The sequence below is a fragment of the Oncorhynchus mykiss genome, chromosome 14 (genome assembly GCF_057628025.1).
Source record: "Oncorhynchus mykiss isolate SJ-2025 chromosome 14, ASM5762802v1, whole genome shotgun sequence".
Taxonomy (NCBI): Eukaryota; Metazoa; Chordata; class Actinopteri; order Salmoniformes; family Salmonidae; genus Oncorhynchus; species Oncorhynchus mykiss.
Genome location: NC_143035.1, coordinates 9,044,985 through 9,070,253, shown reverse-complemented (window position 1 = coordinate 9,070,253; position 25,269 = coordinate 9,044,985). Strand labels below are relative to the sequence as shown.

The window sequence follows — 25,269 nt, the reverse complement described above, 5'->3', positions numbered from 1 at the left end:
CCGATTCCGCAGCTGAATCAACTTTAGGAGACGGTCCTGGCGCTTGCTGGACTTTCTTGGGCGCCCTGAAGCCTTCACAACAATTGAACCGCTCTCCTTGAAGTTCTTGATGATCCGATAAATGGCTGATTTAGGTGCAATCTTACTGGCAAAAATATCCTTGCCTGTGAAGCCCTTTTTGTGCAAAGCAATGATAACGGCACGTGTTTCCGTCCAGGTAACCATGGTTGACAGAGGAAGAACAATGATTCCAAGCACCACCTTCCTTTTAAAGCTTCCAGTCTGTTATTTGAACTCAATCAGCATAACAGAGTGATCTCCAGCCTTGTCCTCATCAACACTCACACCTGTGTTAACGAGAGAAACACTGATATAATGTCAGCTGGTCCTTTTATGGCAGGGCTGAAATGCAGTGGAAATTGCTTTTTGGGATTCAGTTAATTTGAATGGCAAAGAGGGACTTTGCAATTCATCTGATCACTCTTCATAACATTCTGGAGTATATGCAAATTGCCATCATTCAAACTGAGGCAGCAGACTGTGAAAATTAATATTTGTGTCATTCTCAACTTTTGGCCACGACTGTATATATATGAGCTCAATGAAACAATATAATTACAACGTATAATAATAGCCCTAATAGCCCTATCAACAAACAAGAGGAATAGTCACATGCAAACAAGCATACATACAAACTATTTACATTGCCAGGAATCCTAAACAAACAAATCATATTCATTAATACAACAAGTTTAATTGCCTTTTTGTTTTTCATTTTAGTTAAAGTAGTACCATATTGTTTAAATTCATTTATAAAGTGAAAAAAGTTAGGTTTTGAATTCGACCATTTGTATTTGTGAATATGAAATTTACCTAGTATTATTAGCAGTTTAATTAAATATACTACCTCTTTATTTATGTCAGAATTTCTGAAATAAATAATTATATCAAAACCATTAAATAGTACAACCAGTCCTATTTTTTTGTAAAAAAATTCTGTATGTCAATCCAAAAAAAATCTACTATAAATACAGGCAAAAAACAAATGCATAGTGGTCTCCTCCATTCCACAGAATCACATGTATAGTCAATATTCAGCTTGAATCTTTCCAAAACATGTTTCACAGTATACATTCTATGTAACATTTTAAATGAAACTTCCTTTACCTTGTTATTGATACAATATTTATTAGCAATTTTCCATGCTTCCCCCATTGTATATCACCATAGATATTTGACCAAAATAATCTTGCTGAGGGAATTGTAGTATCACAAACAATATTCCTAATTTGTTTATTACTACATTTATCTTTGATGTTAATATTGCCAATTAATATATTTTCATGTTAATCTATGTTACTTACATGAACCACAGAGGAATTTAAAAGAGATACAACCCCCCCTTGGAATCGCATCAAAAACAATTACATATTCTTTCGGGGTGATTGGAATTTTAAAATGATCAAGAAATTTCCAATATGAGAGTAGATATCCATCCTCATTCAGTAACTGACCAACCAAAATAATTTTATTCTCAAACCAGTTATGAAAAAAATATACTTATTTTTAAATTGTATATCTTTGTTGTTCCAAATAAAGAATATGTGAGGGGAAATTGTGTTTATACGCTAACATCCAAGCTAAATTTGCCCTCTTGTGGAATTTAGCCAATTTTACTGGGATTTTATCAACATCAAAATTACATCGAAGCAAAAATTCTAAACCACCAACAGAGTCAAATAAATACTTAGGGAAGACATTCCAAATACTGTTCTGCTTCTTAATATCCAATTTATTTTAAAAGTATTATTTAGAATATTGAAATCTAAAACCTCAAGACATCCATGTTCTTGGGTATTGGTGAGAATATCTTTCCGTAGATAGTGAGGCTTGTTCCTCCAAATCAAATTATAAAGAATCTTATCTAAGTCCTTTACAATTTTTAGGGGATAATTCAAGTGATAACGAGGCATAAACCGATCTGGATAACCCTTCAGCTTTGGACATTAAAACCAGACCGTGTAACGAAATATCTCTTAGCAACCAGAGGTAAAATGTCTTCTTTGTTTTCTCAACAATGGGGTCAAAGTTTAATTCACTCCTTTGTTTTTCATCCTTGCATATAACAATTCCAAGATAAGTAAACTTAATCTTTAATTGGGATACCATATACTTCCTGTAAAACACAATCCTTGAGTGGAAATAAGACTGACTTATTGATATACATTTTCAAACCTGAAACGAAGGAAAAGTCTTCAATACAGGAAACTGCTATAGAAACCTCATTCCTGTCTTTCAAAAATATGGCGGTATCATCACCCAGTTGACATAGTTTAAATTCATTGCAGTCAGGGGTACTTGGAGACGACAGTTAACCCGATGTCGTTTTTCTGCGTCTGAGTTTAGCTAGCCAACGTCGCCATGACATCGCCTACAAACGTTATCGGGGGTTTCTATTGGAGAAGCAGTTTCTGCTTATCTTCATACTGTGCTGTCTTTGGTAATATTCTCTGACGATAGTCACTCACTCGTTTTGCCTGGACGCGGAGGGCGGATGTAAACGACTACACAGAGCTATGAAAACTGCGGGCGCAAAAATGAGCTAATTAGTCAGCTTGACACGTTGTTTTTGATGGATTTTCGTTGAACTTGCTTTCTTCCTAGCCTTTTTTTGCGAGTAAATGTAGCCTGCTAGCTAACGTTAGTCAATAAGCTTATTTTTAATGTTTCCAGGTGACGAGCGACAAGACTCAGGTGAAGTGTATTGTTGTGAATTAACCGTCGTTCTGGATCATTCAAGACGTATTTTTTATAAAATGTTTTGCAATGCAGCTAACTGCCATGTCTAACGTTATTGTTGTTAGCTAGCTCGCTAACGTCATGCCCGCTATGGCTTCAGCAGCTGGCGCATCTGGTTCCAAGGTGTAATGAATGACACAGCCGCGGGGGATAACGCGTTGCTTGGAGCTCGCTAGTTTACCAGCGGAAACATATTTGAACTAACTAAGTTTTCATTGTACGCGACCCTTGTGATGCACAGATACGATGGCAGACAGCGCTGGAGCTAAGAATGATAATTCCATAATGGAAAGTCCACCCGTTAGCCCCTTGTCCGTGAGGGAAAAGCCTCCAGAGTCCCCTGGCTCTCGCTCAAGGTACCAGGTCAGCGCACCCGGACACAGTTTTAGGAAAGTGACTCTCACCAAGCCAACGTTCTGCCACAACTGCAGTGATTTCATATGGAGTCTTAACGGATTCGTTTGTGAAGGTAGGTTGGTTTACATGAGAACGTGACGGTTGTTTTTGTATCTTAACTTGGCCAGACTATTTGAGTTGAAACCGCTCAACTGAAAAGTCAAATGTATTTGACATTGGGTAATTCACTTTGAATTGTTGAATGGATGCACAAACTTAATCATTATGAGCTTAAATAAAAGCTTTTATGTTCTCAACTTTTCTAGATATTGTCATCGTGTACAGTATGTTCATAGAGCAGTACTCAGGGTGATGGCATGCTTGTGTGTGTGTGAGAGAGAGAGAGAGAGAGAGAGAGAGAGAGAAAAGGTGCCTTGGTTCTGTGTCCAATGAGTTTGTTTGTATGTGGAAAATCACTGGCTTTTAGGGCTATGCCAATATCATGCACAGACTGACATTGTGATTCTATCAATTAATGTGAATTTAGTAAATTCCCTCTTCCTACATGATTTATCCATCATGGTTGACATCAAAAAATATTGCTCCCTTGAAAAAGATTGAAAACGTGAATAGAACATGTAGTATGCGAAGCTACCCCTTGCCTAGCACTAAAGCATATAGGAGCAGCACTGCACAACACAACAGAAGATTATGGATAACACACAGTGTTAACCATGCAGAGTGGAGAGGGGAGATGCAAAGCCTCTGTTGCGCAATCAGCTGCAGATATATTTTAACTGGTCGGCATGGCAACAGGGACCTGGATGCTGGAGAGCAGTGGCAGAGCATCTGTAAAAGCATATCATCCTAGACACAGCATACAAAATGTATAATGCTACAATGGTGCTATATTTTAGACTAATGTGCCTACTTAAATGCAGTAACGGCCTATTTGTTAATGTGTCAAATTCTAGCAAAACTATGCTGGACTAGTACCTGAAGCGTATACTGCATGTCGCCTCCATGAAATTGGATGCTTCTCATTAACTCTTGTTGTTAGACAGGTTGCCTTATTAGAGGGCAATGGATGCACAAGGCCTAAAGCCTCCCTAGCCAGCTTGAGGTCGACTGCTCCTTTGTGACAAACCTCTGCTCTATGTAATGCACTATGACTGAGTTTGAAGATACGTATATCTATTAGGCTACTGTGAATGCTTAGCAAATACCATAATGCATTATTGGGTGAAGGCATTACTAATGCATTTATAATGCATTAGCCTATAGAAAGGCAATGTTTCCCTTTAGAATTGATTTCAGCAGGGGTGGTAAAAGGACATTCTATTCCAAAATATATAAACATTTAATTATGTTATCTTCCTTTGAAACTCATCTGAAAATTGAGGACAATTTAATTTGATATCTTGATCTCAATGACATCACCAGCCAATCATATATTAACAAAACATTTTTTTGGCTAGCATAAAGTTACTGTATCTTAGCTAGCGGTGCACGGCTGCTAAAATAATATAGGGGAACACTGAAAGGTGGTTCATAGACGATGTTACAACTAAATCTAATTACAAGAATATGAATGGGATTTTGGATAGCCTAGTTACTGATGCTCCTGATGCGCCCCGACTGACTGACTGTTATTTGGTGTCTCCTCCCACCGCTAGTGTGTAACTTTATGTGCCATGAAAAGTGCCTGAAGATGGTGAGGACTGTGTGTTCATGCATGGCCCCAACACAGGTGCGGGTGAGTGACACTTACAACATAAGGTTACACTGCTCTGTTACTGCCTGTGATCTGATGGATGACTGCATGCTCCTGTTGAGTGCATGCTCCCGTTGAGTGCATGCTGGCACGGCAATCCTCTGTCATTGTCTTTTTGGTCATATTCCTTTTTTTTTGTCCATTTGTGAACTCCAGGTCCCTGTCGCCCATTGCTTTGGTCCAGCAGGGCAGAAAAAGAGATTCTGCTGTGTGTGTCGAAAGCATCTGGAGGGAAACACTGCCGTTCGTTGTGAAGGTTGGTTTTTAAGAGCTTTCACAACATACAATGTACAACTTATGGCCAAGGTTTTGCAGGTTCACTTTTGTAGAACACATGAGTGAAATGTAGCAAGCTAAACCTCAGCATATGTGTAGATAGGCTACATGACAAAGTAAATGCACAAGTTTACACACAAAGTACATTCTATGTACATTCAAATTGTATTTCAACTTCCTTGGGGGAAGTCTGATTGGGAGCCAGTCCATCAGTGTTAGTAGTGACTTTTACAGAAGTAACGTAACCATTGGTTCTGCTTTCAGTTTGTGAGCTGCATGCCCACTATGACTGTGTTACGTTCAGTTGTGGCGACTGCCGTCTCTGTCATCAGGATGGGAGTCAGGACTTTGTAAGTATCACAAGCCTTCTGTCTAAAAGGTGCATTCTGTTCACAATGTTAATTTAATTCCCCCCAGTGTCATGTTAAGATACTATAAACTCATTAGGCAAAGAAGCAAAACAAAAGACAAGTGCACTTTTGAGTTAAAATGAAAGTCCAATGCAGCCACTCTTATCTCAATATCAAATCATTTCTGGGTAACAATTAAATACCCTACTGTGATTGTTTTCAATTACAATGGTCGAAAAGAAGCATTGACATTTCTGAAGCAATATTTTTGCTAGGACTGTCTAGGAGTGGGCTGAGTGGGGAGGGGAAAGCTGAAAACTAGCTGACAGAGAGGTTTGGAACTCTCTTTCTTATTGGTCTAATAACTAATTTACTGCCTATTGATGTCACCAGGTAGGCCAAAACTCCATCCCACCAAAACAGGCTGAAATTTCAGGCAGTATTTCACAGTATCATTCCAACCTCCGTAGTGTGAAAAATATATATAAAACACAGGAAAATCACATTTATCACCTGCCACTGTCAAGGGAGGAATCCTCCATAGGAGAGTTCCATAGAGAGGCTTCGAGGGCCTGATTCTGAGAAATCACACTGGAACGACCTGAGAGAAATTACAGCTGTGCTGAGCAATACCAAATATGTTTGGTCCTTTTAGGTTGACATAAAAGCACATCCAACAGGATAATGAGTTTCTTCCTATGTTTTGACTGGTCTACTTTTTGTTTGTAATTGTAACATGTCTGTCGGTTGTCTTTAAAAAAATAAAAAATAAATTATTTTTTAATCCTCTTGGCCAAGGATACGTTCCCCCACCACTGGCGGGAGGGGAACATTCCTTCAGGTGCACGCTGTGAGATCTGCCGGCGCACCTGTAGCTCCTCAGACGTCCTGGCGGGGATGCGGTGTCAGTGGTGTGGTATTACGGTAAGACTCAAAACGAAAATAAAAGTATCGCCACAAAAAACTACTGTAGCTAATAATGCCAGACAGCATGTTGCATGTGCTTGTTTTAACAGTGTTTGTGTCATACTTTGCAGACACACGCTGCCTGTTATCTCATTGTGCCGCCAGAGTGCGGTCTGGGACGGCTACGCAACATGCTTCTTCACCCTGCTTGTGTGCGAATATGCTCGAGGAACTTTAGCAAGATGCACTGCTACCGCATCTCTGAGAGCTACCAGAATGAGCTGGGTAAGCTTGTGGTCCCCAACATCCATGGGGCGGCAGGGTAGCCTAGTGGTTAGTGTTGGACTAGTAACCGGACTAGTAACTAGGAGTGACTAGTAACCGGAAGGTTGCAAGTTCAAATCCCCGAGCTGACAAGGTACAAATCTGTCGTTCTGCCCCTGAACAGGCCGTCATTGAAAATAAGAATTTGTTCTTAACTGACTTGCCTAGTTAAATAAAGGTAAAATAAAAAATAAATCCATTACCCTACCCAAAGTCACATCCTCTCAGCAACTGTTTCACTCATAGAAATGTACATGCAAAGGAATATTAAATTGGACAAAAAATATACACAATGGAAAGACTGAACAAAAATATAACCACAGAGCATTTAAACAGTTGGTTGGGTAATGCCATGTTTCATGAGCTGAAATAAGATCCAACAAATGTTCCATACGCACAACAATTTGTTGTTTGTTTACATCACTGTTGGTGAGCATCTCTCCTTTAACAAGATAATACATCCACCTAACAGGTGTGGCATATCAAGAAGCTGATTAAAAAGCTTCTTGATATGCCACACCTGTTAGGTGAGCATTATCTTTGTTGGATCTTTTATTTCAGCTCATGTAACATGGCAAAAATGTATAGTTTTGTCACACAACACAATGTCACAGATGTTTTGAAAGAGTGCAACTGGCATGCTGACTGCAGAAATGTCCACCAGAGCTCTTGCCAGAAACGCTGGAGAAGTGTGCTCTTCACGGATGAATCCCCGGGATGGCGTTGTGTGGGCAAGTCGTTTTCTGATGTCAACGTTGTGAACAGAATGTCCCATGCAGTTGTGGTTTGGGCAGGCATAAGCTATGGACAACGAACACAATGCCGTTTTATCGATGGCAATTTGAATGCACAGAGACACCGTGACGAGATCCTGAGGCCCATTGTCGTGCCATTCATCCGCCGCAATCACCTCATGTTTCAGCATGATAATGCACGGCCCCATGTCGCAAGAATCTGTACACAATTCCTGGAAGCTGAACTTTTCTCAGTTCTTCTATGGCCTGCATGCTCACCAGACATGTCACCCATTGAGCAAGTTTGGGATGCTCTGGATCGACTTGTACGACAGCATTTTCCAGTTCCCGCCAATATCCAGCAACTTCGCACAGCCACCGAAGAGGAGTGGAACAACATTCCAAAGGCCACAATCAACAGCCTGATCAACTCTATACGAAGGAGATGTGTCACGCTGCATGAGGCAAATGATGTTCACACCAGATACGGACTTGTTTTCTGATCCATTCACCAACACTTTTTTTTTTTAAGGTACAGTTGAAGTCAGAAGTTTACATACACTTAGGTTGGAGTCATTAAAACTCATTTTTCAACCACTCCACAAGTTTCTTGTTGACAAACTATAGTTTTGGCAAGTCGGTTAGGACATCTACTTTGTGCATGACACAAGTCATATTTCCAACAGTTGTTTACAGACAGATTATTTCACTTATAATTCACTGTATCACAATTCCAGCGGGTCAGAAGTTTACATACACTAAGTTGACTGTGCCTTTAAACAGCTTGGAAAATTCCAGAAAATTATGTCATGGCTTTAGAAGCTTCTGGTAGGCTAATTGACATAATTTGAGTCAATTGAAGGTGTGTACCTGTGGATGTATATCAAGGCCTGCCTTCAAACTCAGTGCCTCTTTGCTTGACATCATGGGAAAATCAAAAGAAATCAGCCAAGACCTCAGGAAAATTATTGTAGACCTCCACCACTCTGGTTCATCCTTGTGAGTAATTTTCAAACGCCTGAAGGTACCACGTTCACCTGTACAAACAATAGTACGCAAGTATAAACACCTTGGGACCATGCAGCCGTCATACCGCTCAGGAAGGAGACGCATTCTGTCTCCTAGAGATGAACATACTTTGGTGCGAAAAGTGTAAATCAATAGCAAGAACAACAGCAAAGGACCTTGTGAAGAAGCTGGAGGAAACCGGTACAAAAGTATCTATATCCACAGTAAAACAAGTCCTATATCGACATAACCTGAAAGACCACTCTGCAAGGAAGAAGCCACTGCTCCAAAAGCGCCATAAAAAAAGACAGACTGCGATTTGCAACTGCACATGGGGACAAAGATCATACTTTTTGGAGAAATGTCCTTTGGTCTGATGAAACAAATATAGAACTGTTTGGTCATAATGACCATCGTTATGTTTGGAGGAAAAAGGGGGAGGCTTGCAAGCTAAAGAACACCATCCCAACATCTCAAGACATCAGTCAGGAAGTTAAAGCTTGGTCGCAAATGGGTCTTCCAAATGGACAATGACCCAAAGCAAAGTTGTGGCAAAATGGCTTAAGGACAACAAAGTCAAGGTATTTCGAGTGGCAATCACAAAGCCCTGACTTCAATCCCATAGAAAATTTGTGGGCAGAACTGAAAAAGCGTGTGCGTGCAAGGAGGCCTACAAACCTGACTCAGTTACACCAGCTCTGTCCGGAGGAATGGGCCAAAATTCACCCAACTTATTGTCGGAAGCTTGCGGAAGGCTACCTTAAATGTTTGACCCAAGTTAAACAATTTTAAGGCAATGCTACCAAATACTAATTGAGTGTATGTAAATTTCTGACCCACTGGGAATGTGATGAAAGAAATAAAAGCTGAATTAAATCATTGTCTGTATTCCCAGTCATGTGAAATCCATAGATTAGGGCATAATGAACTTATTTAAATTGACTGATTTCCTTTTATGAACTATAACTCAGTAATATCTTTGAAATTGTTGAATTCTGCATTTATAATTTAGTTCAGTGTAAATCAAGAAAATGAGTTTCCATTTTGGTAGTGTAAGACATAGGCCTAATTCATTCACTGCTAACTCCACACAGGCAAATTGCACTCCCCTTTTAAACATTCGTACTTGGGCACCTAGGCTGCCAGGAATGAGAGGTGCTTGGAGCAAGTGTCAACATGTTGTTGGTCACTTGTTCTACGTCAGACAAGATGAGTCACAAGCCATTTGTCAAACAAGATGAGCAATGGTGAAATTGTGCTTTAACCTGAAATGAAAGAGGCATCCATTCTTCAGTAGACTGTTTGCACACAGAAGTGAAACAATGTAAAGTATGTGGGAAAAACATGTAGCAAATGTAACGTTCATTCTATTTCATCGTTGTTTGCCTTCACGTACCTATAACTTGAACTTTGCTTCATCAGATAACTTGGAAGATGCTGACAGACCTACAAAGGAGAGCCAACTGGGAACCACACCAGATTCCGGTAGGTACAGGATGAGTTGTCACACTGTATTTAGCCAAGCATGTCACCATTGAAGTCACATGTAAACATATGATTTTTCCCATGTTTCAGCTAGAAAAAAGATTCCCTAACGTTTCTGGTTTAAAGTTATTTTAAAATGCTTTAGCTCTGCTATTTAGAGCATGACACTAAGCTAACAGTAGTCCTACCACTCCTGATGTTCTGCAGCATTTGCTAATGCTTAGTTATCAAATCCAAGTCTACCCTAATCCTAATCATACAGGTCCATAGAATTGATCACATTGGTCTAAATATTTTTGTTGTGTGCAAAACTGCAGGGAAGCAGGTTCTCAAGGTGTTTGATGGGGATGATGCAGTCAAGCGTAGCCACTTCCGTTTGGTCTCCATTCCTCGGATAACCAAGAATGTGGAAGTGGTGGTGAGATTCTCCCCATTCACTAAAAACAGATTTACACTAAGTGCTTCGTTGTTTTAAGAGTGCATTCATTTGTGTTACCACAACTCCTACTACTACTATTACTGTAATACTGATCTAATATTGTTGCTACTACAGCAACAACGGGTACTAATAATATTTATACTATCATCACCAATACTACTATCACTAGTAACATCAATAATGATGATAATGACAATAGTTTTGAACAACTTAATCCAAGGCCAACCCTCCTGGAGAGCAGGCTTTGGCTCCAGCCCTGCTCTAACACACCTGATTCTTCTAATCAAGGGTCTGACATGCAGCTCAGTAGAATCAGATCAGTAGAATCAGGCCAGGTGTGTTTCTTAGAGCAGGGATAGAGTAAAAGCCTGCACATCCAATAGGTCTCTCCAGGAGGAGGGTCACCAGTCCCTGATCTAATCCTTGTCTGCAGGAGTCAGCGTTGAGGGCCTTTTACATCCCAGATGACCCCCTGGAATATGAGCTCCAAGACAACGGCCAGCAGGCTCTAGTCGATGACGACGTCCTCAACCATAACGGCACCCCCGATAAGGCCATCTTTAAGGAGAATGTGCCCGAGGCGTGGCTCCTAAGGGCCAAACCTCAGGAAACCGAGGTCCTCAGGATCTATGCCGGCTGGCTCAAGTGAGTAATGTATAGGGAAACTGCTCAGTTATGGCGCAAACTAGTGATGCATGGGTCAGCTGTTTGTTCACCCGCCTGTAGTTGCTATTAACCCATCCGCAACCGCCCAACCATATGTGATAAATGGAAAGTCTGAGGCCTGCACCTGACCCTAACCCGCTAATAAAGAAAATGCGCTGTGGGTTACAGTCAACGACGGCGGAACGATTTGCCTGATTTAGATATGTTTCTACTTATAATTTCCAAAGTTTTGGTAAGCTATTTGTTAGTCAACTTGTCTATAATTAGATACATCAGCTTCTCTTCTGTCATTATATGTTGCCCTAGAAGACTAAATAAACCCTTGCTCACCAGAATGTCATAAATCAATAGAATGAATGCTTCAATCTTTACTGAACAAAAATATAAACGCAATATGCAAGAATTTCAAAGATTTTACTGAGTTACAGGTCATATGAGGAAATTAGTCAATTGAAATAAATAAATTAGGCCCTAATCTATGGATTTCACATGACTAGGAATACAGATATGCATCTGTTGGTCACAGATACCTTAAAAAAATGGGCCTCAGGATCTCGTCACGGTTTTTTTGTGCATTCAAATTGCTGTTGATAAAATTAAATTGTGTTCGTTGTCCGTAGCTTATGCCTGCCCATACCATAACCCCACCGCCACCATGGGGCACTCTATTCACAACGTTGACATCAGCAAACCGCTCACCCGCACGACGCCATACACATGGTCTGCAGTTGTGAGGCCGATTGGATGTACTGCCAAATTCTCTAAAACAACATTGGAGGCGGCTTATGGTAGAGAAATGAACATTAAATTATTTGGCAACAGTTCTGGTGAACATTCCTGCAGTCAGCATGCCAATTGCATGCATTGTGTTGTGTAAAAAAAAATGCACATTTTAGAGTGGCCTTTTATTGTCCCCAGCACAAGGTGTACCTGTGTAATGATGTTGTTTAATCAGCTTCTTGATATGTCATATCTGTCAGGTGGATGTATTATCTTGGCAAAGGAGAAATGCTCAGGGCCTCCCGGGTGGAGCAGTGGTCTAGGGCACTGCATTGTCTAGGGCACTAGCTGTGCCACCAGAGACTCTCGGTTCGCGCCCAGGCTCTGTCGCAGCCGGACGCGACCGGGAGGTCTGTGGGGCGATGCACAATTGGCCTAGCGTCGTCCGGGTTAGGGAGGGTTTGGCCGGTAGGGATATCCTTGTCTCATCGCGCACCAGCGGGCCGGGCACAGTGCACGCTAACCAAGTCACCAGGTGCACGGTGTTTCCTCCACCACATTGGTGCGACTGGCTTCCGGGTTGGATGCGCGCTGTGTTAAAGAAGCAGTGCGGCTTGGTTGGGTTTTGTTTCGGAGGCATAAGCTACGGACAACGAACACAATTTAATTTTATCAACAGCAATTTGAATGCACAAAAATACCGTGACGAGATCCTGAGGCCCATTTTTTTAAGGTATCAACAGATGACCAACAGATGCATATCTGTATTCCCAGTCATGTGAAATCCATAGATTAGGGCCTAATTTATTTATTTCAATTGACTAATTTCCTCATATGACCTGTAACTCAGTAAAATCTTTGAAATTCTTGCATATTGCGTTTATATTTTTGTTTTCGACCTTTTGACCTTTTCGAAGGTCGAAAGCATGGCTTTCGACCTTCGTCTCTCCCGAGCCCGTACGGGAGTTGTAGCGATGAGACAAGATAGTATAACTACTAACAATTGGATACCACGAAATTGGTATCTAAAGGGGGTAAAATTTAAGAAAAAAAGGAGAAATGCTCACTAACCGGGATGCAAACAAATATTTGACCGGTTGTAAGGAAATGGAAAGCTGTGAAAACGACCCAACATGTTTCTAAGATTTCAGTTCGGCTTGGATGCATACTTTACGTGGTTGAAATACTGTCAGCTTTTATGATTCTGGTAAAGATAGCACCACTACAGACTATATCTAACTGCGCATTCTCTCAAGATGCTGAAATAAATCATATTTCTCCACTCCTGTTCCCGAGTCAAAATTTTGCCTACATTTAGTGTATCATTTTACTGCAAGAAATGCTTAATTCTGCGGGAGTTCATATTAAGGCTGTGTGAGAGGTTATAGACCTACAGTTTCAATGTAACCCATCTGAACAGTAGGCTCCAGTTCCCATGACCTGCCATAGGTCTATTTGAAGTCCCTGTCTTGTGGCTGTCGAATTTGTGTAGCACCTCACAATCATCACATAACATAGCCTGCTATAATTCTATTTTCCCACTTCACGAAATCTTTCCCAAACGTTACTCTTCTGGCCCTCCCTTTTTAGTTTCAACTCTCCATGTTGCAGCTTTTCTCTTGTATTAAACTGTGACATTGTCCTTTTTGCTTCCGTGGATTAACTTTTTCTGCCCATTCCCAAAAGCATTCGGTGATTGGTGTGTAGGCTATTTGGTGCATGTGCATTTAGATCTTAAAGCTTAGGCTTAAGCACTTATACCAGATAGCCTAAAATAATTAAAGAAAAACCTTAATGTAGCCTATGATGTAGGCTAGATGTAAATTGCACAAGAATTATAAATGTATGTATTTTTTAATATATTGTTTTCTCTTTATTCAACCCGCCTGCCAACCACCCGCCCTTCATCCACACAATATTTAATTAACCTAAACCTGTTCGCCCAGCTGATATAATCACATCACTAGCACAAATCTCAAATGCGCTAATGAGTTAATCTCAAAGGACTCATTAGGCATCAGAAAATGCTTTGGTCAAAAGAGCATTGGGCCAGTAATGCAAAGGTCGCTGGTTCGAATCCCCGAGCCGACTAGGTGACAGTTGCCCTCAAACCATACCTTTTGATATCTTCCATTGCTACTGCCTGGGTCTGTTTACAGGGTTATTGTGGCGTACATATCCATCTCCAAGAACAGCACTGTGGATTCTGTCATTAAGGAGGTCCTCACTCAACTGGGAAAACAGGTACAGGTTTCCAGCAGGTCACCAACATAACACAGCCACTCTATCTTAAATACAACTTGGCATAAGTATTGTATGGGCGGCAGGTAGCCTAGCGGTTAAGAGCTTTGGGCCAGTAACTCGCTGGCTCGAATCCCTGAGCCGACTAGGTAAAAATCTCTTGATGTGCCCTTGAGCAAATCACTTAACCCTAATTGCTCCTGTAAAATGCTCTGGATTAAAGTGTCTGCTATATGCCTAATATGTAAATGTATTGTACCCGGAAGTTTAAATTAATGGCTGAACTATTGCTCTGACTATAATATGTATCTGTTAATGACAATTCTAGTTCAATACTCTTGTTTGGCGATGCTCTTTTCTCCAGAATGAAGACCCATCAAGCTTCAATCTTGTGGAGGTTTACATGGGCAGTAAGCAAGGTAAGAAACAGGAATATGTCTGACCTATACATCAACACTGTCCTTTTCCATAAAATAAGAAGTCTCTTATTTATATGCCTTCATTTATTGTATCTTATCAAAGTTCATTGATGGTGTGTGTTTTTTCTTTCTCCACATCCCAGTTCAGAGACAAGTGCTGACAGGCCACGAGCTGCTGCTGGACAAACTGCAGGAGATAAGGAAGGTACAGTATGAGGAACTTCAAGCTGACATTCAAGTTTATGGGTAATTCGGGGGGTGTTTGTGTAATTATAGCTGTGTCTTTTTGTTTCTGACAGATCTCCCTGAGGCAGATGAACCAGACCCGTTTCTACATCGTGGAGAGCAGGAACAGGATTGTGCAGGTCAACCTGCTTCTAGAGGGACTGCCTGTACAGCTGAGCAAGGAGGAATATGCAGACCTGCTACAGGAGCACTTAGCTATCAAGAGTGAGTCTACACACATCGGATCACGATTCTGCTCCTTTGCAAGAAATAAAATGGACAGAATCCCATAAGGTTCAGTGCTGTCCCCCTTTCACTTTACCACAGAGATCCTCCTGAACATTTTCCTTGAAATGGACTATAGTTGATTTTAAATGTTATTTAAAATTGTTAACTGACTAGATGTGAATCTGCTCTTCTCCATAGGTCACTTGGTCACCATCACACATGTTTACGGGAACCAAGGTGTGTACGTCGCCATGGAAACAGCCAGTGGAGCACCACCCTCCCTTCTCCACCCCCCCCCCCCCCCCCCCCCCCCCTCCATCTCGTCCCCCTCTCTAATCCTGCTGTCCCCTTCCTAAGTATCACACTCTCTTCTCCCCACAATCCCCTCCCTGTCCCCCTCCCTATGCCCTCATTCCACATCCATCCCCAGACGGCCTGTTCTGGGCTGTCTCTCTGCTTGACACTGCTCAAGTCGCTGCTCTTTTGCCGCAGGCCACTGCAGCAGGTTCCTGCCACATTCAGTGTTACATAAGTCCCTTTCTTACAGACTGTGAGTGCCCCACTGCTGCTGCCACTGCCCAAGAGCTAAATGGTCCATTTATATGAAGCCTGCTGTATGGCCCACAGCCATTTATCTTGTGACGTCTTTATTATAATAAGCGATTTCTATGCGGAGCAGTTTTAGTGCATTACATACAAAGTCGTAAATGTCATCATAACATTGAATGTGGGAGTTCATCGATTCTGAGGTTTGCCTGTCTATCTGTCTGCGTTGAAGGTGCAGTGGTGTTGCAGATATCGTGTTTCTCTGAGGCTGAGAGGATCTACATGTTAGCCAAAGACACGTCTGTCAGCAACCAGCAGCTCACCTCTCTTGTCCTACCAGAGATCATGGTAATGCTACATCAATGTGACGTAAACAAACCCAGATCCCAGTTGAATGTGTAATTTACGTGAACTGAACCTTTTTAAAGAAGCCGGCTTGCTTTACTCTATTGACATTGCTGTTGTTGTAACTCCCCTGCAGCACAACAAGTTACCCAAAGGTGACTCGCCCCTACTGGTGTTTGTCAACCCTAAGAGCGGTGAGCTGAAGGGCAGAGAACTCCTCTATGGTTTCCGGAAGCTTCTGAACCCCCACCAAGTGTTTGACATGACCAATGGGGGACCATTGTCTGGGTGAGACAAATGGTGGTTATCCTCATTCAGCAGTGTGATGTCACAGCTGTTGTGTTTGTAGAAGGGGGGTCTGTGTTGTGCAATGTTTATTTTCCGCAAGATCTTTGAAATAGTTTTGTCTATCATGTATGTTTGTGAGCCATGGCACGAACACAGAGTAATGTCAACCAGTGAATATATGATTGACTCTAATATATACAGCTGAAGTCGGAAGTTTACATACACCTTAGCCAAATACATTTAAACTCAGTTTTTCACAATTCCTGACATTTTAATCCTAGTAATAATTCCCTGTCTTAGGTCAGTTAGGATCAGCACTTTATTCAGAATAATAGTAGCGTGATTTCAGCTTTTATTTATTTCATCACATTCCCAGTGGGTCAGAAGTTTACATGCACTCAATTAGTATTTGGTAGCATTGTCTTTAAATTGTTTAACTTGGGTCAAACGTTTCAGGTATCCTTCCACAAGCTTCCCACGATGAGTTGGGTGAATTTTGGCCCATTCCTCCTGACAGAGCTGGTGTAACTGAGTCAGGTTTCTAGGCCTCCTTGCTCACACACGCCTTTTCAGTTCTGCCCACAAATTGTCTAAGATTGACGTCAGGGCTTTCTGATGGCCACTCCAATACCTTGACTTTGTTGTCCTTAAGCCATTTTTCCACAACTTTGGAAGTATGCTTGGGGTCGTTGTCCATTTGGAAGACCCATTTGCGACCAAGCTTTAACTTCCTGACTGATGTCTTGAGATGTTGCTTCAATATATCCACATAATTTTCCATCCTCATGATGCCATCTATTTTGTGAAGTGCACCAGTCCCTCCTGCAGCAAAGCACCCCCACAACATGATGCTGCCACCCCCGTGCTTCACGGTGGGGATGGTGTTCTTCGGCTTGCAAGCCTCCCCCTTTTTCCTCCAAACATAACGATGGTCATTATGACCAAACAGTTCTATTTCTGTTTCATCAAACCAGAGGACATTTCTCCTTAAAGTGCGATCTTTGTCCCCATGTGCACTTGCAAATCGTAGCCTGGCTTTTTTATGGTGGTTTTGGAGCAGTGGCTTCTTCCTTGCTGAGTGGCCTTTCAGGTTATGTCGATATAGGACTTTTTCTTACTGTGGATATAGATACTTTTGTACTTGTTTCCTCCAGCATCTTCACAGGGTCTTTTGCTGTTGTTCTGGGATTGATTTACACTTTTCGCACCAAAGTATGTTCATCTCTTGGAGACACAACGCCTCTCCTTCCAGAACGGTATGACGGCTGCGTGGTCCGATGGTGTTTATACTTGCTTACTATTGTTTGTATAGATGAATGTGGGACCTTCAGGCATTTGGAAGTTGCTCCCAAGGATGAACCAGATTTGTGGAGGTCTACAAAAATTTTTCTGAGGTCTTGGCTGATTTCTTTTGATTTTCCCATGATGTCAAGCAAAAAGGCACTGAGTTTAAAGGTAGGCCTTGAAATACATCCACAAGTACACCTCCAATTGACTCAAATGATGTCATTAGCCTATCAGAAGCTTCTAAAGCCATTACATAATTTTATGGAATTTTCCAAGCTGTTTAAAGGCACAGTCAACTTAGTGTATGTAAACTTCTGACCCACTGGAATTGTGATACAGTGAAATAATCTGTCTGTAAACAATTGTTAGAAAAATTACTTGTCATGCAATAAGTTGATGTCCTAACCGACTTGCCAAAACCATAGTTTGTGGAGCGGTTGAAAAACGAGTTTTAATGACTCCAACCTAAGTGTATGTAAACTGCCGACTTCAACTGTGTGTGTGTGTGTGCCAAACATTAGGAACATCATCCTAATATTCAGTTGGCCCTCCCCACCTAATCTCTTAAGTTTTTGTTTTCTTATATCCTCCACAGACTCCACACGTTTAGGGCGGTGCCCCGCTTCCGGGTGCTGGTGTGTGGGGGAGATGGGACAGTGGGCTGGGTCCTGGGAGTCTTGGAGGCCATCAGACACAAGCTGGTCTGTCCCGAGCCCCCCGTCGGCATCGTCCCACTCGGCACAGGTGAGTGGGACCCCTGATGACATACCCTTCTCTTCTAATTGCTGTAGTGTGCATAGGTTAGCTTCAATCAGCTTCCATCAGTAGTTTTTTCACAATATTCCCACCCCCTAATGCCTCCCATCAGGTAACGACCTGGCGCGGATCCTGCGCTGGGGGGCGGGCTACAGCGGAGAGGACCCCCACCACATCCTGGTATCTGTGGACGAGGCGGAGGAGGTGCAGATAGACCGTTGGACTATTCTGCTGGATGCACAGGAGATCACAGACGACGGCAAGGAGAACGGCTTCCTGGAACCACCAAAGGTCCAATAAGAATAATGCAGATATGATTCATGTTTTTGCAATTGTAGTTTTTGTTTACTTTCACAATATAACAATGCACACAAAACAATAACTTGACAAACATGAATAGGTATAGAAATATATGATTTATGTTATAACTATTGCCATTGTTATAACTACATTGCCATTTTAATCGATGCATGGGTGTACTTTTTGGCGTGGCCATTCAACTGGTGGTCTCCCTTGTTAAAGATAGTGCAGATGAACAACTATTTTGGGCTGGGCATCGATGCTGAAGTCAGTCTGGATTTCCACCATGCCCGTCAAGAGGAACCAGGGAAGTTCAACAGCAGGTAAGAGACCACCTCCGGTGAGAAGTTGCTTTAAAATATCCCCAAAAAGGAATTTCTCCAAAATGACTTATCTTTGGTGTCTGTGTAGGTTTCACAACAAAGGTGTGTACCTGAAGGCGGGTCTGCAGAAGCTGAGTCACACACGGAACCTTCACAAGGACCTCAAACTACAGGTGGACAAGCAAGACATAGAACTGCCCAGCATAGAAGGCCTCATCTTCCTAAACATCCCCAGGTAGGAAATACACACAAACGGCTAAACTATACACAAGGCTAACAATCAGACACTCATGACGCATGACATTCACTTTAAGATGCATGCTCCTGAACAAGAATGGCCTCGCACACTGGCTTATACACACTGGACCCTGACTCACTCACACCTTCAGTACATATTGATCTGAAGCACAGCACTTACAACTATGTGTGTGTGTGTGTAGCTGGGGCTCCGGGGCAGACCTGTGGGGATCAGAGGGTGACTCGCGCTACGGGAAACCTCGCATTGACGATGGCATGCTGGAGGTGGTGGGGGTGACTGGGGTGGTACACATGGTAAGTTAATCACTCACTACAAGTCTTTCCTTACTCTGTTGAGTATGTCCTGTTGCCACAAAGAAGAGATCAGAGCTAAAAAATGATCCCAGTGATCCAAAATGTTTTATCCAGATCAAAATGTAAATAACTCTCGTTGATACAGTGCATTTGGAAAGTATTCAGACCTCTTGACTTTTTTCACTTTTTGTTACTTTACAGCCTTATTCTAAAATTAATTAAATATTGTTTTTTTTCTCATCAATCTACACCAAATACCCCATAATGACAAAGCGAAAACAGGTTAAAACATTTTTGTTGCAAATGTATTAAGTATTCAGACCCTTTGCTAATTGACTCGAAATTGACTTCAGGTGTATCCTGTTTCCGTTGATCATCCAATCAGGTTTCTACAAATTGATTGGAGTCCACCTGTGGTAAATTCAATTGGTTGGACATGATTTGGAAAAGCACACACCTGTCTATATAAGGTCCCACAGTTGACAGTGCATGTCAGAACAAAAACCAAGCCGTGAGGTTGAAGGAATTGTCCTTAACGACTCCGAGACATGATTGTGTCGTGGCAAAGATCTGGGGAAGGGTACTAACACATTTCTGCAGCATTGAAGGTCCCCAAGAACACTGTGGCCTCCATCATTCTTAAATGGAGAAGTTTGGAACCACCAAGACTCTTCCTAGAGCTGGCCGCCCAGCCAAACTGAGCAATCGGGGGAGAAGGGCCTTATTCACGGAGGTGACCAAGAACCCGATGGTCACTGACAGAGCTCCAGAGATGGGAGAACCTTCCAGAAGGACAACCATCTCTGCAGCACTCCACCAATCAGACCTTTATGTTAGACTGACCAGACAGAAGCGACTCCTCAGTAACAGCACATGACAGCCCGCTTGGAGTTTGCCAAAAGGCACCTAAAGGACTCTCGGACCATGAGAAACAAGATTCTCTGGTCTAATGAAACCAAGATGTAACTCTTTGGCCTGAATGCCAAGCATCACGTCTGGAGGAAATCTGCCACCATCCCTACGGTGAAGCATGGTGGTGGCAGCAAAATGCTGTGGGGTTGTTTTTCTGCACAGGGACTGGAAGACTAGTCAGGATCAAGGGGAAAGATGACTGGAGCAAAGTACAGAGAGATCCTTGATGAAAATCTGCTCAGGACCTCCGACTGGGGCGAAGGTTCACCTTCCAACAGGACAACAACCCTAAGCACACAGCCAAGACGACACAGGAGTGGCTCTGGGACAAATCTCTGAATATTCTTGAGTGGCCCAGCTAGAGTCTTGACTTGAACCCAATCTAACATCTCTCGAAAGACCTGAAAATAGCTGTGCAGCGACACTCCCCATCCAACCTGACAGAGCTTGAAAGGATCTGCAGAGACTAATGGGAGCAACTCCCCAAATACACGTGTGCCAAGCTTGTAGTTTCATACCCAAGAAGACTCTTGTCTGTAATTGCTGCCAAAGGTGCTTCAACAAAGTACTGAGTAATGGGTCTGAATAGTTATGCCAATGTGATAGTTCAGTGTGGAATTTTTTATAAATTTGCAAACCTTTAAAAAAACTTGTGTCATTACTGAGTATTGTGTGTAGAAAGATGAGGGGGAACAAATTATTGAATCCATTTTAGAATAAGGATGTAACTTAACAAAATATGGAAAAAGTCAAGGGGTCTGAATAGTTTCCGAATGCACTGTATGTTTATTAGGTACAGCCTGTTCACAAAAATGGATCGCTCCTACAGACAGTGAGTCACGTGGCCATGGCTTGTTATATAAAGCAGGCAGACGGGCATCGAGGCATTCAGTTTGATTTGAACGTTAGAATGGGCTAAATGAGGTGCCAGGCACGCCGGATCCAGTATCTCAGAAACGTCCGCCCTCCTGGCCTTTTCACACACATTGTCTCGTGTTTACAGAGAAGGGTGCGACAAACAAAAAACATCCAGTCAGCGGCAGTCCTGCGTGCGAAATGAGGTCGAAGGAGAATGGAAAGAATCGTGCAAGCCAACGGAATGTGTGTTGTGTTGTCCAGGGCCAGGTGCAGAGCGGCATGCGCTCTGGGATCCGTCTCGCCCAGGGCAACTACGTGCGTATCACAGCGACCAAGCCCATCCCTGTGCAGGTGGATGGAGAGCCCTGGATCCAGGCCCCCGGACATATCATCATATCTGCAGCAGGCCCAAAGGTAACAGTTTTTTTGTTACTATAATGGGACAAATAGTTACAATTTCACTGTTGTATCCTTCACTATGGTTGCAAACCTCGCATACCTTTCTATAAAGTCAACAGCTATTAAGTAATCGTGTTCTTGTTCAGGTGCGGATGTTGAGGAAGTACAAACACAAGCAGAAGAAGCAGTCTGCCAGCCTAAAAGAGGGGCTATCTGAAAGCCCTTCGTCCAGCGATGGGGGACAATGAGGTCCCCCCCCAACATCTGCTCCTTGGTGTCTCCGTGAGAGCATGATGGTCTGTTGGCTGCTCTAAACAGCTGTGACCTGTGTGCCCAATAGGTTCTCAGGTGGTTTGTGTAGTTAGCACTTATAGCTCCTGGAGTGGTACATTGACAAAACATTTAGCAGTCACTCCCATTATCATCTTAATGTTTATCAATTTCACAGTTGTTGGGTTCGGTTTGCCCCTGTTAGGATCCTTCAGATTAGCTTCTTGTCTAATTCGTTGGTTTATATATATATTATACATGCAACCTCTATAGACAAACATTGGCAGTAGAAGGGCCTTCCTGAAGAGCTCAGTGACTTTCAACGTGGCATCAAGTCACCTTTCCATCAAGTCAGTTTGTCAAATTTATGCCCTGCTAGAGCTTCCCTGGTCAACTGTAAGTGCTGTTATAGTGAAGTGGAAACATCTAGGAGCAACGGCTCAGCCGCGAACTGGTAGGCCACAGAACGGGACCGCAGGGTGCTGAGGTGTGTAGCTCGTAAAAATCTTCTGTCCTCTGTAGCAACACTCCCTACCCAGATTCCGAACTGCCTCTGGAAGCAACGTCAGTACAAGACCTGTTCGTTGGGAGCTTCATGAAATGGGTTTCCATCGCCGAGCAGCCTCACACAAGCCTAAGATTACCATGCGCAACGCCAAGCGTCGGCTGGAGTGGAAACCCATTGGACTCTGGAGCACTTGAAACATGCTCTCTGGAGTGATGAATCATACTTCACTGTCCGACGGACTAATCTGGTTATGGCAGATGCCCTAATAATGATCTGGGGCTGTTTTTCATGGTTCAGGCTAGCCCCCCCATGCACAAAGCGAGGTCCATACAGAAATGGTTTGTCGAGACGTGTGGAAGAACTTGACTGGCCTGCGCAGAGCCCTGACCTTTGGGATGAATTGGAATGCTGACTGCGAGCCAGGCCTAATTGCCCAACATCATTGCCTGACCTCACTAATGCTCTTGTTGCTGAATTGAAGCATGTCCCCGCAGTAATGTTCCAACATCTAATGGAAAGCCTAACAGAAGAGTGGAGGCTGTTTATAGCAGCAAAGCGGGGACCAACTCCGTATTAATGCCCATGATTTTGGAATAAGATGTTTGACGAGCAGGTGTCCACATACTCTTGGTCATATAGTGTATTTATAAGATGTAATTACACTGCTACCATGTAAATACCAGACTGTAAAATAAAGTGTAAATGTTGCTTTTTCGAAGTTCAGACATCGAGCTGCTTCAGGGAGTCCTCTGAGTCAAATACTGGATTCAAATGTTAAATATTCCAGACACTTGTGCTTGGTTTTACAAAGTACTAATGTAAAAAAAATCAAACTTAGTGCAAATTTCTTACGAAATAAGATTATAAGGAAAAGAAAACTGTCTAAAACCACACAGTGGCCATTTAATAACAATTTTATAAAGTTAATGTGAAACATTATTTCAAGTGGAGGCTTACGACAGTCTTGGAAATATGCACAGCCGCACACACACACTCACATCTTAATATTCAGTCTGTAGCTAAGTACCTCATATTTTAGTACCTCAGCCTTTCTCTGTAGCAGTCGCCCTCACTGCAGAATGTGTTTACCAACACTTAATGCCTCACAAATGTATTCCAAACATAAGTATCATTGCGAGACGGGAAAGCTGAAAGCTGTCGAGGAAGCTGTAGGTAGGAAATTTGAATGGAATCATGACTTAAACGTTGCACTCCATACGTTGTCTTACAGTATCTCTGTTGCTGCTCATTTGTTTATAGTTGATGGAATGAATGCAGGGAGGAGACCACTAGCCAATCCTAAACATGCATTATAAACTAGAGGCTTGTATTGGATTTCTCCAGCCATTTAGTTGGCCTAGAGATCATGTTTCATCCATAGTAGAAAGTACGGTACCTGTTCTCTTGTGAGCACTTCGTCCACATTCCTGATGATGTAGAATTTACAAGAAAATGCAATCATGAAAAGACTCCATAATATGAAAGAAGATCTCTTAAAAAAAAAAAAAAAAGTTTAACATCACAGCTCGAACAGTATTTGATCGATTGTGTTATTTTTTAAAAATTGAAGTCGTATGTAAGTTGACTCACTTTTGTGGCTTGGTGCTAGTGTGTAGCAAAACGTTTGAATCTTTCACCCCACTAGCAGCTTCCGGGCCCTTTTCAATCAAAGCTGATAAGCAGGTGTCAGGGTTGAGTCTGAGTCTGCAGTCCTTTTATGCAGTGTGAAAGCTTTTGAATTGACATGCAGTTGATGTTCTTGATTTTGACTACAGGAAATCAAATGTGCATTGACAGCTAGGCTTGAATGAATAGGGTCCTAGACTGTTGGGTCATCATGGCCATTTAGACACACTCACTGTGGTTCCTCATCGGCCGTGTTCCAATTCTCTCAATGGCTTCCTTTCCTTGTCTCCTCTCCTTCCTGACCACTAGTAAATGAAAGGATTAGATAGGTATTCACTATATACAGTACCATACTTTCACCATTCAAGTCAAGAGACTTATGACAAGTTAATGAACCCATATAAGACTGAGGGGACACAGCTTTTGTGTGAAATGCATGTACTGTCAACACCATGTGTACAGAAGTCACATGGGTAAACATTGAGTTTTTATATTGTCCATGTTTATTCCATTTAGAGGCAGAAAGTGTTTATGCATGTACAGTATGTAGAGGTAAGTATTGTGTTTCAGATCAATATGTATCTTTGGTATCTGTCTTTGGTGTCAATGGTCAGCTCTGTTCTGCAGTGCCCATTGGAAAATACAGTATTTTAGAATAATTGCTGTGAGGCTGAAGTCACAACATAACTCCATCCCCAAAAGCAATCCACACCAATGATGGAGATAGTCCAATATGTTTGCCCCTTTAACCCGTTTCATAAGACTGAAGAATGTCCACACCAAGGGATGAAATTAAAAGACATGGGAGAAGTGATGACTGATTGCTGGTAAATGCATCGGAACACAGTTTGATTAGGGTTTTCAATGTGTTTACCCACAAAAGTGTCATTATAGTTTTTATTTTTTCAATTTCTCCTCAATGTTGCTGCGCTGAAAACTGCGTAACAGCGTTGATGTCAATGCCCAAGGTACTATTTTTCTGTGTCGAATGTCGCTTATGTGCGTCTCGTAGTAAGTTTACAGCTTCTGCGTAAATTGTGCCTGTGCGATGAACCTTCAGGCCAAAGTGTCGTTCTGTGGTGTCATTAGGCCTAAACTCCACGTTGTGCCTCATTGAAGTGCTTCTAGAACCTTGGTGGTATTACCTGTGTCAAAATGTTTAACATGATATGTGGTCCACTCCTGCTGGTGCAGTGATTTGAATATCTTAATCTCTGCATTTCTAGACCATTTTGAGTTCATGTGATTTATGTTGTCAATTCTGTATTTTTATTTTGTTTTCCTGATAGAAGGTATTTTGTTTTTGACCAAGTCTTAATGGAAGTTAAATGTTAAAATGAATAAATATTTTTGCAGACAAAAGCTGTTT

The 25,269-nt window shown here is 42.1% G+C and overlaps 1 protein-coding gene across 2 annotated transcripts; it reads left to right on the top strand.

Moving 5' to 3' along the window:
* The first annotated feature begins 2,148 nt into the window (after positions 1–2,148).
* On the top strand, positions 2,149–25,262 carry LOC110488723 (diacylglycerol kinase theta). Of its 2 annotated transcripts, none has more exons than XM_090198297.1 (24): positions 2,149–2,754; positions 3,041–3,268; positions 4,812–4,885; positions 5,066–5,165; positions 5,450–5,535; positions 6,334–6,459; positions 6,573–6,726; positions 9,930–9,992; positions 10,310–10,410; positions 10,865–11,076; positions 13,977–14,061; positions 14,423–14,477; positions 14,621–14,682; positions 14,777–14,927; positions 15,129–15,167; positions 15,709–15,824; positions 15,958–16,109; positions 17,992–18,140; positions 18,265–18,443; positions 18,675–18,775; positions 18,864–19,010; positions 19,216–19,327; positions 21,359–21,511; positions 21,643–25,262. In XM_090198297.1, exons 1-24 carry the CDS (start codon positions 2,724–2,726, stop codon positions 21,742–21,744), a joined length of 2,778 nt encoding a protein of 925 aa, XP_090054423.1. In that variant the 5' UTR covers positions 2,149–2,723; the 3' UTR covers positions 21,745–25,262. The 2 variants fall into 2 exon arrangements, with proteins under 2 accessions (XP_090054423.1, XP_021416724.2); XM_021561049.3 differs by having other exon boundaries at positions 4,812–4,891.
* The last annotated feature ends 7 nt before the right edge of the window (positions 25,263–25,269 follow it).